The sequence below is a fragment of the Teleopsis dalmanni genome, chromosome 2 (assembly GCF_002237135.1).
Source record: "Teleopsis dalmanni isolate 2A chromosome 2, ASM223713v2, whole genome shotgun sequence".
Taxonomy (NCBI): domain Eukaryota; kingdom Metazoa; phylum Arthropoda; class Insecta; order Diptera; family Diopsidae; genus Teleopsis; species Teleopsis dalmanni.
In genome coordinates, this window is record NC_051847.1 from 218,186,103 (window position 1) to 218,203,468 (window position 17,366).

Genomic DNA, 17,366 nt, shown 5'->3' on the forward strand with positions numbered 1-17,366 from the left:
AACTGCGCCCACATTAAAGAAATAAAGGTTCATATTATATAATGAAACAACATATTGTGAGTATTACCAGAAAATGTACTCGTAATATGAAAAAATACAAAAAATGGAAGAAATGGAAGAAAAACAAACAGAATTGTCCCTCAGGTAACATTGCAGACATCGTATTGAGCTGAGCTGTATCCTGGCATTTGGATTGTTGGAGGAGCATAACGAAATTAATAAAAAACACAAAAACGAGGCAGAACTTTCCAGACTCAATACTCGACTAGCGTATATTTAACTTTTATAAAATATATTTTCCTTTGTTTTATTATGTATGTTTATGTTAAGCAGACTGTAAAAATGTTGTTAGTACATTTGAAGCGAATGCGGCATTTGCTTGTTTCACATGTCAATTCCATTAGTCACAAGCTCCGTGCGGTGCTGGCTGGCTTTCATTATTTAACCATACAAAAATTAGTAACATTTAAACATTTCGTCGGAAATTGTCATACGAGTTTAAATGCTGCTGGTAGAGCAGGGAAAATAATTGTAGCTACATCGGCACCAGAAGCACCAGAAATTGCTGTGTACCTGTATCTTGTATCCTGCCGTTCTGCTTTCCTCCTACATAATGAAGTTCCTATTCTTCCTCACATGCCGCATATATTATTTTACATATATTTATTTTGCTTCTAATGTATTTAAATATGATTTTTTTTTATTTTTATAAATATTTATTCTCTCAAGCACTACTCGTATCATATGCAGTGTCAAGTACAAAGTATAAGTATATACACTGGTATCTGTGTATCTCTTAAGTGCAAATAACATGCTTGTAAAGTAATTATAAATTAAAATATTACGGTATTTGACACTTAAAAATAATTTATGTTTCATGAACCGTGTGATTTAGCTAAGTTTATTAGATCCCTTAAAATTAAAGTTTAAATAGAAGAGTTCATTAAAAAATTTCGGTACATTCGCTTTACTCTTGGTGATTTGAACTCTAAACTATATTATATATCTTCAAGATTCACAAGAGAGTCCTTTACACAAGAGATTTGCTATAAGTTCTGCTATTTCTGCATTGTGAGCACCTTCCGTCCGTAATTTATTAAGAGTATTATTGGTTTAAATAAAAAAGCTATGGATTTTTCAGACGAACCAATTGATTATTGCAATAAGATGATTTTGGAAAATAGTGAAACCTAAAGAAAGGTCTTAAGATATAAAAATGGTTAGCGATATTGAATAAAGAGCAACTTAAAATATAATAAAAAGAAAAATCTCAAATGACAGCACTACAAAAGATCCAACTAATACTATAGGTAAATATTTAGATTTTAGATCACACCTAGCAATTCACTATATGAGACAGAAACAGAGAGAGAGAGAGAGAAATACTAACCTACGAGTTTAGACATAAACTAATTAATAAATGTTTTTTAAATATTTTATATTTATGTCACTTTTTTGATGAAATTAAAATTAAACGTTTGTTTAATATTTTTTAATATGTTCTATATATCGACTCTCCTTGAGAGTCGTCATTAGGATCAGAATCCAAAATTAATAAACATACATTAATATTAATAAAAATTATATCTAAACGTCATGTACTTGTTTCTGTTCCATATATTACCCAATATAGACAACATAATCAAGAACTTTTAATTTTAGTTTTAACAAAAAGGTGACCTGAAGAATATAAAATATATAAAAAACAACATTAAAAAACAGATCGAGAAACTTTAATAACTAATAAATATAAACATCCAGTTAATAGTAGAAACCTAACACATATTCAAAATCATATCTTACGCAATCGTAAGATAAACCGCTTCGATATCGACTTATAATAGACATCAAAATAGAAAGAATTGTTTTAAAAATTTAAATATTACCATCTAGAACAATCTGTACAACGATTGAACATACAAATACTAACGAATGATTAAATAATAAATAGCACCACATTCATTTTAAACATCTTGGAATTGTATAGTACAACTGTTGTAAAATTATATTAAAATCAAATTCGTATTCAAATACAATCTATAACAGCTAAATTTTTTATTTATATATACTTCAAGCAAAAATAAAATTAAAAGTGCTTGTTGTAGCACATTTATGCACAACAATAAAGTATTATTTTTAATGACTACCGGTAAGAAAATTGTTCCGAAGATTTTTAATCTTCTTTTGCTCAAAGGTGGGCTTAGACAACAAAAAATAAAACATATTTTTCCATCTCTTTAAATTCACAACCATGACCAAAGCTATTATAGGGTAAACCTAATCTCATAACATATCTTACTAGTACGCAGTAATCCTTATAACTTAAATGTTGTAGTGCTCAGCAGATTCCACTTTATTGAAGCTATTGAATGCTATATTTCTTGTGCAATTTGGACCAAGTAGATCTTAAAATCCGGCAAAAAATTTCAACTGACCAAGATTTTTAGCTATACTCATATACTTTTGTTAAATGGCTAACTCGGCTGTTGCCAATTTGAGTACTAAAATTTAAGAAATAAATGTTAGAAAACCTGCTGTCAATGTGTACAGATACCCATTTGAGTTAGACACTAACATGCTAGCTAGTTTGTTTAGAGAAGCCCGGCGTTCTCAAACTATATAGCCGCAGCACTTCTATGTTGAATTTCGCTGTGTAGTAAGTTACCATTACTTTTGTCTAAGAGACGGCAATGGTTCGGTAGTCGAAAGAAGATGGTGAAAATGTTCTGCTGTTTATGGAAAAAAATTCTGCTGTTGATTCTTTAATTTATTTTGAAGCTATCAGTTTAAATAATATAATGTGTCTACAAATAAATCCATTAGGCAGACTTTTGTGAATACTCAAAACAAACATTAAATGGTAGCAAATAATAATCAAGCTTTAGATGTGTGTGATTTTGTTACCTACAACATCTAATCAATCGAAGAGTTAACTGGATTATGATAATGCCACTAATCATATACACAACATCATCTAAGCAACCAAATATGTTAATATGCATATGTCTGAGTTGGTGATTCATTACCCTTACTGTATTATATCTGTGAACAGTTTTAAGTCACACTAAGAATAACTGAATACGGGGCATTATAATATGATAGATCTGATGTCTTTGTATCTGCCTGTGTTTATCAGATTTCGCTGTATTTTTAGGTTGTTGAGTGTTGGATTATTTTGATTGTCAATTATATTAAACAGTTTCAGTGCACGATCTTTAATATATTTTTTGAGAGAGTCGACTCTCAGATCTCTGTGGATATCCGCTCCTCTTACGTACCATGGAGCGTTAACCAGTTTTCTTAAGGCGATATTTTGCCCTCTTTGAAAAATTTTTAATGTTGAGTTTGGCGCTTGGCAAAACGTAATAATGATAATGATAATATTACAGATCACACAAATAATAGGTGTACAGTTAGTAATTCTATTTCTACATCTATTCTAGAAATCTTATTTTTAATAAAAAAAATTAAGTTTTGATTGTTGTCATTGGTGTTATCTTCGGCTTTATATTAGTAATATAATTTACGTATTCAATCAAAGATATATTTAGTACTAATTTAATATATTAAATAGTCCATTTTGGGTTGCTTAAGTACTGAAATTCTTTTTCAAATTTAATATGAATTTAATGTTATATTGACATAGATTTCATCTGTGTTCCAAATGAAGTCGCCTTGGTCGAAGTATTTCCACTATTTAAAGCAAATAACTGCCTAAGCTGCCCATACAAAGCAAAAGAATAAACAATAATACATAAATAAAAGTGGTCGAAATAAAATGAAACTCATAACATCCTGCTGAAATGTCCTGTTTTCAGTACGCGTCACACTCTATATTCGCAAGAATTACATCACCGGATGTTATCTATAATAAAACCAAATGTTTAACATTACGTAGAACACCAACAAAAATAAAACACGATACAATTTACAGCATAAATTGTGCAAATACCGACTCGTATCACTTAAATCTAAAGTGGTGGTGAAACGTGTCGCTCCGAACTGCCACAACTGCCTTGACCTACTTTTTTAAAGGAAGCAAGAATTTTCCAATTTATTGGATTTGTATCATACGGGCGGGTACTATATGCAAACCAACATGCCACCGTAAGGATAACTCAAAAAATTATTTTAATTTTGTACATTTATTTTTTTAATGTCTATAAAATTGAGTTTAATGAGTTCCCAAAAGTAAAAATAAAAATGTCTGAAATTAAAATTATAACGAAATGTGTTCGTGTATATAAAGGAGTTTTTATTAATATAACAATATACTTTAAATAAATATCTCATTTTTATTCTCCAATGTTGAACAATTAATACTTTAAAGATAATTACATTTACTTACAATTAACAATTATACAATCACTCTTCATAACCAATAATTCATATTAAATGCGCGTTGTGCATGAGGAAATCACTGTGCTGCACAATGTGCTCATTAAAGTCATTCCCAGCGGTGAAAAGAGCAATAAAATAGTTGATGCTGATAAAGTTGCGCCACCACCGGTTAAAAGTTCACTCCTTTCCATGCACAGCACATTTTTCAAACCATTCAACTCCACTGCAAATGTTGTATTTGTATCTGGAGTAACTGGTGTATCTGCCGTGTTAGTAGTCGGTGACTCTGTGTTTTGAAAGGAGTTCATAAGCTTACGCAGACGTTGTGATGGTGACATTGTTGCTTCATTATTTTCCCTATAGTATATACTGGTTATGTATGCTACGTATGGCACATATTCCAATGGACGATCGATTAATTTGAAACCATAGACGAACATTTGCACGAATAACGAAGTCGATTTGTGATCTATTATAAGTGCTTTGATTGAGTTGGGAGTGTAATGACTGTATTCAGCGACTACAGTATCTTCTACTGCATCCGACTCGGTAATTATGTGCTATAATTGAAGAAGTAAACTGAAATAAATATAGTCCGAAATATAGTTGGTTATCACAACTCACTTCATAAACAACAAATTTTATGTAAGTAATGAAATCGCTATCAATGTAATAGAAGACAACTGAATGCATTGTTGGTATCATTGTGGTATTCTTTGAGGTTTGAAAAGTGTCATAAAGCAAATAATCACCTAAAAAGTATTTAATAAAATTTAATTAAATTTTATTCAAATAATTGTTTTTAACACAACCACAATTATACACAACTATACACATACCTTGTTGACGTTTACCAAGTTCTAGCACTTTATCCGTACTATTAAAGTCAGTTGGAAATTCAGCTTCATCTTCATTATGCGCATTAACACCCTCAAAATGTTCGGCCAGTGCATCATCATTACCTTCATCATCATCATCATCATCGTCATTTTCATTCCATTCAAGTCCTTTTTTAGCTAAGCTACGCTCATTAACTTTAGCTGCGTGGTTGGCATTCACATAATCATTTTCACCATCGATATCAATGTCATCATCTTCATATTGAGTATCTTCTTCAATATTTGGCTCAAGCACACCATCAAATTCTTGGTTTTTATTTAGTATATAAGCTGGATTTACATTTAACATCGTTTCATTAAAACCGTATATCGTAATTAGTACTTCAAACTGCCGCGGTATGTGTGCTGTGGCTTTCGTGGCATTGACTGCCGTCACGGTACCATTGACGAGGTCATTATGATAACTGAAGTTTACTTCAGCCAGGACATTCTAAACGAAATTAAAGTATAAGCACATAAACTCAATTTCACTTATCGAATTATCATAATAAAGCCAGAAATTAAATTTGCTCTTAATTTACATGTTACTTACAATGTAACTCGCTTACTTACATACCTACTTACATTCGTACTTGTTTGCACTTGAAAGTGTGCATAAGATATTCTCAAATTATTTGAAGCATTAAAATTTAATTACAATTCATTAAACAAATTAATTCGTTTCATACTTGAAGATTCTGCAAAATATTTAAATAATGAAATTTGAAATTTCAATTTAGTTTTGGAATGTCGACACATTTCGGAGTTGGGGACATGAGATTAATTTGGTAAAATAAGATACAATTTGATATTCAGAAAGTCGTTTATGTAAACAATAATAATAAACAATTTAATTGTTGTAAATATGAACAATCACTGCACTTTGTTGTATTTATAAACTGATTTAGAAACTGATTAAAAAGCACATAAAAAAAAAATTATAAGCTCCTGTTATACGACACTGTGTTTTTGTACAACAAAACATTCTTCTGTCACATATTCCTATTGTGCAACGGCTTCATTTTATATAACAGAGGCAGTTCTGTATTAAAACAAAACCTTCTTCTGTCACATATTCCTGTTGTGCAACGGATCCATTTTATATAACAGAGGCAATTTTGTATCAAAACTTTGTTGTACAGAAAGGTTTAAATAACAGAGTTGTGTTGTGCAGCAGAGCCACCTTGTGCAATAGGCTCTTATTGTACGACAGACCCATCTAATGCAATACATCCAGAGTCAAGTTGTACAACAAAGCTGTGTGGTAGAATAGAACAATGTAATAAAACAGAGAAGTCAAGATCCATCCGTCAACAATATAAAATTTTTATTAAATTATGTATGATACACATAAACCTATTAGACACAAACTGTCCGTCTAACTACTCTACTTACTTCACAATTTACGCTACTTTTAGTTATATTCGAAATAATAGCGGTATTCATTTAAGCATATAAACTTAACAAATGTATAATTTTATGCGTTTACATACACGGTTATATGAACGCATTTAATGAAATATTTTTGTAAATTGATCAAACTGCTGTATAATAGCACTATTTATATCAGCAATAATTATGACAGCACAAAATGCAATAAATTTATTCGTTAAAATTTTCGTGTAAATTTAACAAGATTTGTATGAAGCTAAATTTTATACAAAATTTGACACTTTATCAAAAAGATTAATCTATACGTGTATACAGTTTATAAGGAATTTATCAGTTTAGATGAGCACCCCTTTTATATTTTGTATTTAATTATAATAAATAAATAAATGAGTTATTTTTAATATATCCAGTTTTTTTACTCTGTTATCTGTTAATATGGTTTCTTTTTATTTTCTTCGTTGGCTGTATATTAACTGCGAGGTTTTTTCATAACCCCTCTCTACACCTTGTCTAGATTATTGTTTATCACTTCATCAGACTAAGCAATAATTAGCCTCAGATCTAATTACCTTCCTAAGTAACCTGTACCCATTCTGAGATTCGATAATACGTTGTTGGTAAGCCTGTTAGTTTTAATAAATAATTTCAGGGTTTTATAATAAAAAAATAAATTGTTTTAAAGCTTCGACGTCACTTAAATTTTTGTTGTATATTAAAAACATAGCTAAACACTATCAATAAATTCAATGACATATAAGTACGAATGGATTTGTTTCAACAACCCGTAAATTCGTCAGATATTGTTTCTTCCGACTTATGCTTCTTCTTACATTATTTCATATGAAACTAATATTTTTTAAAATACTGTTTTTAGTTTTGTTCAATATCTTTTTGAACAAAAAATATTTGTTTTCTTTTAATATCTTTCCAACATATCAGGGCTTAGAGACCTACTCTAAACCCAGAAGGGGGACACAATGGACCCGAAAGGAAGCAGTGCCATATCCCCTAACAATAATAATAATAATATCTTTTCAATATTTTTATAAATTTTTAAGCAAACTAATTTTTTTTTATTAAACCCAAATGCCAAAATTTTTCCAAAGGTCGCTGTGTCTCAAATGGGTAATTTATGTTTTTCGTAGTAAAATTTTTTTTAATTTTTCTTTAAATTATGATCGAATATGAATATTCAAAACACAAGATAAATTTTTGGTTATTAATACTTTTTGCATGTTCAGTTTTCATATATAATATATTTTTTATTTTAAAAACACTGCTCTTAAGCTGATCTAAAATTAAGAAGTCAAAACAAAAATTACAAAAAACAACAAACGAATTTAAAAACACTTTTCCGCAGAAAATATTGTCGTTGAAAATTCGGACAGATAAAAATAAACAGCGGTGTTGACCATTAATCTATGTATTAGCCAAAAACCGTACATACTCCTATAACATATGCACGAGTACAATTAATATTGTTAACAAATAGTTAATGGATTATTTTGAAATGAATATTTGATTAATATGAAACAGACAAGATACTCTTATCTCTGGCAACGGATTACACAACTAGAGGCACTTATAGTTTTTAATCGAATTTTTAAACAACTCAAACTCACTTCATCCGATTGTATCTGAATATAAGTGATAGGTTCAACTATAGCGTAGCAGAAGCTAATTTCTGGATGTTCATCAATCGGCGCCGGGCGTGAATTCAAAATATCTTTGACCAATATCTGATCACCAATTATTCGCATGCCAATACCGAAAACCGATTTGCTTTCCGCTTTCGTTAGTAAAAGTGCTAAAATTATTAGACATGCTAAGATACTTTTCGGTGACGACATTTTCGTTCGTTTATTTTTATACAATATCACTTTTTATATTTTAAATATTTTTATATTTTGCGGTTTACATTTAATTCGTACAACAAATCGTGTACGATCTGGGATGTTAAAATTAACTTTTAAGATCGTGCATTCGCGCTGGCGTTTGGGAGATGACTGAACTATTTTTATTTAAAAATTGGAAAGAGATCTTTCTTGAAAAATGTTTGAGTAAAGAACATTGTTTTCAATACTTTTTGAGAATTTCTTATAAAGACACACATTTAAAATTGCATCTGCAGAGTAATTAAATTCTTGAAAATCAATTTTCAGCTTTCATGCTCTTAAAATTTTATTAACATTTTATATAAAATTTTTTATTTAATATTATATTGATTTGGACTTATTTTATTATTTTCACTTATTAAAAGAAAAAATACTTGAGCTTATTAATATATATAAAATAAATTTATGCTGTCAAGATGTTATCATTTCATTACCATGCCATCGAGTATTTTGTCTTGATAAGTTAATGACTAAAAAATATTGCAATATAAAATCTTAAATCTTCTTAAATCAATGTTTTTAAATGAAATCCTTGAAATGTTATATAACAAAATTTTGGAAATTTTTTAAATAAAATTATAAAATAATCATTATGAATTGAATATCCTAAGACTGTTTTTTGCTAAACATTAATTCATTGTTTATAATAAAACTGAACTCATTTATTTTAAAACATTTTTAATATATATTTTTTTCGAAGTTTAAATATCATTAAATTTTAAAAAAATGCAGAACAGAAATTTAAAAAATAATTAAAATAAGATTAATCATATGCTTCTCAATGTTTCACTATTAAATGAGTAAATTCATTTGATTATTTAGATTTGGTTATAAAAATTCATTATAGAATTATAGAATAATTTTTTGGCTATAGTTAGATATATATAACTTCTTCTTAAATTTTATTCCATTGAACTAATGAGATATATATATATATATATATATTATTGTTTAACAGTACTTTCCTCTTTTGAAAATTTGCTTTATTGAGCTAATGAAATGTTTATATTATAGTTTATTTCATTCCGTACTTTAGTATAGAATTGTTTGCGGGTGAAGTAATTAACTTACAACGCTAATCGTTTAAAAATAACAAAAAATTTGAAAACAAATTTCATAAATAATCTAGAAAGTAACTTCTATTGGGAAACGCTACTAAGACTATCACAATCTAAAATGCTTTTAGGGACTTAGAACCTAAAACGCTTCAAAGATTGCATATCACAAATAAAAAATAACTTAAGACTCATCACGGGATTATTGACCGGTCATTATAGATTGAATATTCACCTAACGAAATCAGGAATTCAATCCAACTCAGACTGCAGAAACTATAGAGAAGAGAGTGAAACTGCATACCATGTGCTTGGGGAGTGCCCGGCACTAATGCACAAGCGGAAGAAACACCCTGGGGGGTATTGTATGGATCATAAGGATTTAAGAAAAATAAGCTCTATACTGTCTTTCATTAAAGAAATCGTACTTGGAGAAACAATCCAATCCGACAAAGGGGTATAGAATTCTTTATAGCCAAGAATTTGTTAAGAAAACTGTTTTGGGAGAAGTGTTAACTGTTTTTCACTTAACTAAATTTATTATAATGATAGTTAGGGTTTGTACCAAAAGGGGATTTCATAAAAAATATGTTTATACAAGTTCTTTTACAATTCACTAAATTAATTATAATTATAATTAGGTGATAACAATTAGTTGATACAAAATAATTGTTGTTGCAGTCAGTTAGCAGTAATTTTAATTATATAAATATATTTATGTATATAAATCTATATATGTAAAAAGTAATATTCTTCGGTGTTTGATCAAAGTTAAAGTAATTTTCCTAAAATTTTCTTTTTCATAATTGTGCTTGTTGTTAAAGTCCTGTAATACTTCTCTTCTAAATACCGTATATTTGAATTGTATGGTTTTTATTATCTTTAGATTATATTTTCAAAGTGGTGGTATCTATGTCCTTTACTCTATGTCCCCGAATACGTCACAGATGCTATAATCTGATGCCATAAGTCTTTAGAATTGCATATTAATTACAATAAACATCAAATGAATTTTAACTGATCACATTACACTCATTATTGAGAGTTTCTTGGAATATATAAGATTGCTGGAATTGATATTCAAAGTTCTAACTCATTAAACTGTGCTATACTAACCTATTTTTTTCTACTACTATTTTTTAATAAAAATAATAATATTTATGAAATGAAAATTTATATATTGTATGCATTAAGTATTATGCCAAATCTAGCTTTATTTCTGATATATAAATACTATATACAATATTTATATATATTTATATGATATCCAAAGTTCTTACTGTTTAAACTGTGTGATACTAACCTTGTTTTTATTTTTTCACTATTATTTTATAATAAAAAAAAACAAAATAATTAATAATTTTAGTAATTTATATATTGTATGCATTAAGTATTATGCCAAATCTAGCTTTATTTCTGATATATAAATACTATATACAATATTTATATATATTTAACATAAAGCCAAAAAAAATGTTCCATGACTTTGACATGTATAAATCGATTTTATATTAAAAAGATTAGTTGTGCAATATTGACGTCAATTTCCGGTATTATAAACAATACGAAATTAGTTATTACATGACTGAAGGAACTAAAAATAAAAATTCATTCATAAATTTTGTGCTAAATTTAGCAAATTCATCTAAAATTTAGCACAAATTCTAATAAGTTTAGTTGCAGAAGCTCAACAAAATAGGTTCAAAGATCTTAACAAAGTTAAAAATAGTAGAACATGCATTTAAATAGTATCTAAGTATCTGTATTAAGTATAACAAAAGTTATAAATGAACTAAAAACAGATTTTCTCAGTCCTTGACCTCAAGCAAATAATAGACAATGAAGTCAATTTTTGTCGGCACAGTCAAATGCCAAAAATTTACTAAACACAAAAAAACAAAACTAATATTATTGAAATCGAAAATAAACTAAAATAAAAAATTAAATAAAAAATCGAGAATAAAAATAAAATCAAATAAATGACACACAGCAGGTCTGCCACATTCTGTGGCACGAGTAGTCCGTTGCCGGATTGTTGAAAGCGCTCTGCAGTCCCTAGACGAAATCTATTAGGCTATGTTCGTTCCGAATAGTAGAAAGTGCGTATTTTTGGATAAAAAAATATAGGAGAACTAAAAAAAACTTAACCGAAAATTTAAAAATTGCAAAATTCGCAAGTGTTTTTATAATACAAAAATGCTTCTCTATTGTTGTTGTTATTGTAGTAGTTGTTGTTGCTTTTGCATTACACTGCAAAAAATTACTCATACGACTCGTTGTCATACTCACTTCATTTCGGGTTTGGGCATTTGTTGAAATTCGGTTACTTTATTGGCTACAAGCCAACTAATTAGGAATTCAAATATTTAAATTTTTAAAGTAATAAATTTATTATTGGCCACTAGTACATAAAAAACAAAAAATATTATTTTGAAATGAATAAAAAAAGAACTAAATACACAGTTTGGAAATGTCAGACACGATTTTGTGGTTTAGAATTGAATTTTTTTTCTTTAAATTTATTTAAAATTCTCTTTTAAATATACAAAATATAAAAGTAGAGAATGAATATTATTGTTTACATTCGTCCATGTATACTGGATTTATAGTTTAAACAAAATAATGCACCTAAAGCATTATTCAGATATTTTGCAATATCTGAAATGAAAATATCTTTCATTTCATTATCAAGATCATTTTAAATAATTTCTGGAATTTTATTGACAGACCACAATAAAATATGCGAATTGCCCATTAAAAGTTATTTTCATATTTCTTCAAGATTAAATGGAATTTTGTTATAATGTTCTGAAAGTAGTTCTATAGTGGATTTTATAATTAAATTCAAAAAAAACTACCTATACACAATTAAAGCAACAAATATATATAAATAATTGAGTTCCATTTCAATAATATTTGTAAATTGTTTATATTTAAATATATTTTGAATTATACATCGCATACTTCGTCCAATTAAAGAAGAAGGGGGCACCTATCGGCTAAGATTTAATGACGAATGTCAAAAAGAGCTAGGAGAACCAGCAATAAGCAAGAAAGTAAAACTCAAGCAATTACAATGGGCTGGACATATTCAAAGAATGAGCATAGATAAACCAACAAAAAAATATTTCAATTTGCAACAGAAGGAAGAAGGAAAAGAGTCCGTTCGAGTTTACGCTGGATAGACAATGTGGATCAAACAACTCAACAGCTTGGAAACTGGAGAATGATAGCAACAGAGATACGTGGAGACATTTTCAAAGGAAGGCTAAAGATTCAAATAGGATCGTTGCGCCACTAGTGATGATGATGATGATATTTTGAATTTACTATTCGTAAATGACGTAATGGAGTATGAGATCATATATAGTTTCACTGAAATAACGTATGATAAAACATATTGTAAGGTCCTCATTAAATGAACTAGTGATAGTAATTGATATTAACTAAAGATCATTTAAAGTTCTATATGACTTTTATTTCCTCTAAACATGGTTTCTAGCCCAGCTCATGTTCGGCGGCGACTTAACATTTTAAAAGCCCCCTTTCTTGAGGATCTTGATCAATTACAACCCCTGACACTAAATAGCATTTTAGACTTCGCCAAAGATTCTAAGTGGTTTTAAACCCCAAGTTTTTCCTATATATTCGGTAACTTAGACCAATAGTGGATCTACTACGGATCGCCAGAATAACCTAACGTAGGCATGGTTTCTATCTGTCCAGTGATAGATTTACTTAAATCATAATATTGTTTGCATTACGAGTTAATTAGTTAGTTAGTTAGTCTCATGCTTGTCCTGCTGCGTGATGCAGAAGCTTAGATAATTACCAACAGTGATGAGAGGAGCATTCGACAAAAAAGTTCTTCAGAAAATCTTCGCCTAGTATACAACAATCATCGGATTGTATAGAATGATGTGAGCTATACCTATACTATATATAATATAAGCATGTAAAAGCATGCCGACAGTTTGGTCATGTCATATGAATGGTTGGAAGCGTTCCATCAACAAAGATATTTAATTCAGCTATTAAAAAGCTAGGTAGAGATCTTCGGTTGAAAGACCAATTGAGACATAATTTGAAAATACTTTAAACTATTTGGATTGGTAATATGTAGGTTAGGTTAGGTGAGGTTAGGTTATGCTGGCAGACCAAAAAGGCCAAACGTTGACCATGTGTGCATCGCTTAGGAGGCGTGTGTTATTAGCGAATTTTATTAGGATTTCAACAGAAACCTCAAGTATGTGTTCCAGCCCGGTAAAATTGAAAGTCCCCAAATATTTTTGTGGAGTTCTCTAGAGAGCCGGGCAGTTACACAGCAGATGCTCCAGAGTTTCCTTTGCATAAATATTATTTTATATATACAAATATTAGAGTACTAATTAATGACATCTGTTTTTGTTTTATGAATTTTTACATAACATGTACATATGTGACAACTCTCCGTTCATTTAATATAAAATTTCATAATTGCTTTATAAATTTAATCATTTGTTTATTAAATAGAAAGCAATATTAAATCATTTTTTAAATGAATATTTCAATTAATGCTTTTGCATAATTTCTGACGCATGCTGGCAGTTGAGTGTGATTTGCATTCTAAATTAAGTGCAATTTTCTAACATTATTCATTTGACGAGTCCATGTCAATGTCGAAATACCAACTACAGGCGTTCACAATGTTCATTACTTATGCAAGAATGATTGAATTTATTTGAACTAAATATTTCAAATAATGGCCACTTAAAGTAATTATTATGAAATTGTACTGTAATTGCGAGGCTGCAACACCACAAAATGTTTTAATGCCGCACAAACCATTGCCGTACGTGCGCCTTAATTGATGTCAATCATACGCACTGCTGTGCTGCGGCATGTGCCTATTATAAAACATGTTAAAGGATACCCTTTAAAATATTGCTAATACCAATGAAGTGCCTTGCCACTGGTTCGGGCTTAACATAGATTCAACGCTGCACTAAGCTCACCACTTTTCTTGTATAATTCCTGCAGCAATTGTTTTAATAAAATTCCCTATAGAAGAGTGCAGAAAGTTATGCTGCACAGTTCTGTGCCACATTTTGTGCTGTGTTTTTGTGTAGCACTTTGTGTACTTTTCTAACTGTGAGAATGTGTTACCAGAACCAGAAATGTAATTAAAGTTGATAGTAAAAAGTTGTTACTGACAATTTAATGATAAAGCAATTTATGGAGTTAGAAAATGGTTTAAAGTGAAATGCATAGCAGAAACTAAGAGGCCACTTAAGTGGAGCAAAATGCTAGGTAGAAAATATAAGAATATATATAGACTCTAATACGAATTTTATGTTGAGCTTTAAGCAGAGTTAATCTATAGTATTTTAAGCAATCTTCTTAATTACTAAATAGTGAATTGTTAAATACATAAACCTTTCATTAGTTCTGTTGTGCCTTGAACAGTGCCAAATGTCCATTTCAATTATCAGAGTCAAATAACGAAGCTTGCTGGCAATTATTGCACAATACAGCGCCTTTGTAAGACAACAATGCTTATTCCATTCGCAAATAGTAATAAAATCGACAATAACCAATTGCACACAAAAGTGACAACAGTAACAACAGTGACAACAGTAACAACAACACGAAAACCGTGTTTGAGCCGCGGCGAAAAACAATTGCAATCTTAAAAAAGTGATTTTCACTCGAAGCAATTTTCATCAAAGGACTAAATAAAGCAGAAAACAAAAGGACATAAATAGGCGAGGAAAACGCTGCACAATAGATGTACGGTACTAAATTTTAACGAAACGACAAAGGCAAAAAATTCAGACCATGCAACAGTCCACCCACGAGGGCAATTTTAAATGCATTAATTTTCTAGAAAATCAAATTGTGAACTAAAGGCCGCTGAAGGATGTAAAGGTTATGAAAAAATAAAATATAAAAAAAAAAATCAGTTATCGTTATAAAATCCAAGAAGTACAATTTTTTCTTACAATATATTCTATACCATGAGATATCGACTTAGTGCCATTAAAATACATCATATACAAAAATTTATAATAAGGCTTGGCTAGATGATGATGCTTTCCTGATTGTTAGATCCTCTGATTTGGACTCACCTGATCTGAATTAAACAAAAAACCTACCAGTCAGCTGCTCCAACTAAAATCGAATCAACTCAGTACTACGGCATCGTCACTGACAGGACACTACATATTAGGAAGTCATGTAATAAGATTGCGTTTACCCTCTAACAATTTTTGTTGGGGTTGTGACTCTGTGGATGAGGAGGAAACTATAATCTGAGCTCATGAGTCAGTGCTCATCATTGGGTAGAAAATATACAAAATTTTCAGACCCCTTTTCCAATTGATCTGACAGACTTATCATCTTTTCAAATTAATAAAATAGACTTACCAGGTGAAGCTTCTTCTCCTTGAATGGAGAAATTGTGCACGCGCCATGTACTTTTCACTTCTACAATTATGGTATCCATTCAGGTCAGACGAACGGACAGTAGCTCTTCCGTGATATATGAACAAGCCGCTATGTGTGCTCAAGTGAGCTTTGGAGCAGAAGACTGCTGCTATAACCTAATCGAACATATATATTAATATAATTACTTCAACTATAAACTTGAAATAAATATTTTGTTTATTTAAGTTGTGTATATCTGTACTCTGGTATTGAAGTCTCCAGAGGATCCCTGCTAGAATATAGTCAATATGTGAGCGTGTATATATTACAGAATAACCTGTAATGACAGACGTTAGCAGATTAACATTTACAATTGTAAAAGTTAAGACGTATTAGTTCATTTATATTATATTTGTGGCTATACTTCCCTTGTTATGTGACACGTTTATTCCATCTTTCACATACTCTATGACTTTACGGAAATATTTGTCTGATAAAACTCCTAAAAAAAATACTGGCATTTCTATCTTGAATAGCTGTGTCTGTCCAAAAAGTAAAGCCATGTTTGTAAAGTAAAGCCAAGTTAGTAGTTCTACTGTTTTCATCAATATCAAAGTGGGTTCAGGCGCAAATTCTAATAATCCCTGACTGGTTCAAACAATAAAATCTTGCTTACGAGTTTAAAATAAAAAACTCTATTAAAGGCAGCATATAGAGCTGATACGTGTATTTATTATAGTATTTGAACTTAGGTCAAAAGACATCTTAAACAAAATGAATAATTCATAAGCCTCTTTATATTCCTCTTCCATATTATAATTATTAGCATACTAACAATATACACGTAAGAAGCTATAATATCTACCTTCTTCTTCACATTAGTAAATATATTTGGTTAAACAAATTAAGACCATCTTATGTAGATGGTAACTACAGACAAATATAAATTTCTAAAATTTTAAAACTTTCTAAATCACAAAGTTTTCAAATGTGGTCCTATCCTTTAACATCTTTAAGAGTAAGTGATTAGGATTGTAAGTCCTTTTGGACTGTTCCCGTTCTTTGCACAGTGTTGTATGCGTAGTTCGCTTTGGCTTACACCTATTTTGATGGTCTCTTGATCTAGCGTATAAATAAGACGTTGCCCCGCGGTATAATACATAGCCATTTTTTGTGCTCAAAGGATTTTAAATCGAACCTAACTTAAGCTTTACCGACATAATCGGAGTAGATGGATGAATTCTTTGTTTCATTCTCCATAATGCTTCAGTATATAAAATGCATTACCTCTTAATAGATCTATTGTGAATTACACATAATGATATACAATACTATGTATGTAGTACATCTAAATGATATAAATTCAAAAGATTATCATAAGCGCTAAGATTAAAAACTTT

At 29.7% G+C, this 17,366-nt stretch overlaps 1 protein-coding gene across 1 annotated transcript; it reads right to left on the minus strand.

Moving 5' to 3' along the window:
* Nucleotides 1-4,275: 4,275 nt before the first annotated feature.
* LOC119677452 lies at nt 4,276-8,603 on the minus strand. Its single transcript, XM_038088795.1, has 4 exons — nt 8,234-8,603; nt 5,181-5,670; nt 4,966-5,093; nt 4,276-4,901 (listed from the first exon to the last, which is right to left on the minus strand). The coding sequence occupies exons 1-4, from the start codon at nt 8,459-8,461 to the stop codon at nt 4,392-4,394; spliced, it is 1,356 nt and encodes a 451-aa protein (XP_037944723.1). The 5' UTR covers nt 8,462-8,603; the 3' UTR covers nt 4,276-4,391.
* Nucleotides 8,604-17,366: the final 8,763 nt, after the last annotated feature.

Coding starts and splice junctions, on each gene's coding strand:
- LOC119677452 (XM_038088795.1), bottom strand. CDS start 8,461: ATGTCGTCACCGAAAAGTATCTTAGCATGTCTAATAATTTTAGCACTT. Junction 5,671..8,233: donor TTCAGATACAATCGGATGAA/GTGAGTTTGAGT, acceptor AATTTCGTTTAG/AATGTCCTGGCTGAAGTAAA. Junction 5,094..5,180: donor ACTTGGTAAACGTCAACAAG/GTATGTGTATAG, acceptor AATACTTTTTAG/GTGATTATTTGCTTTATGAC.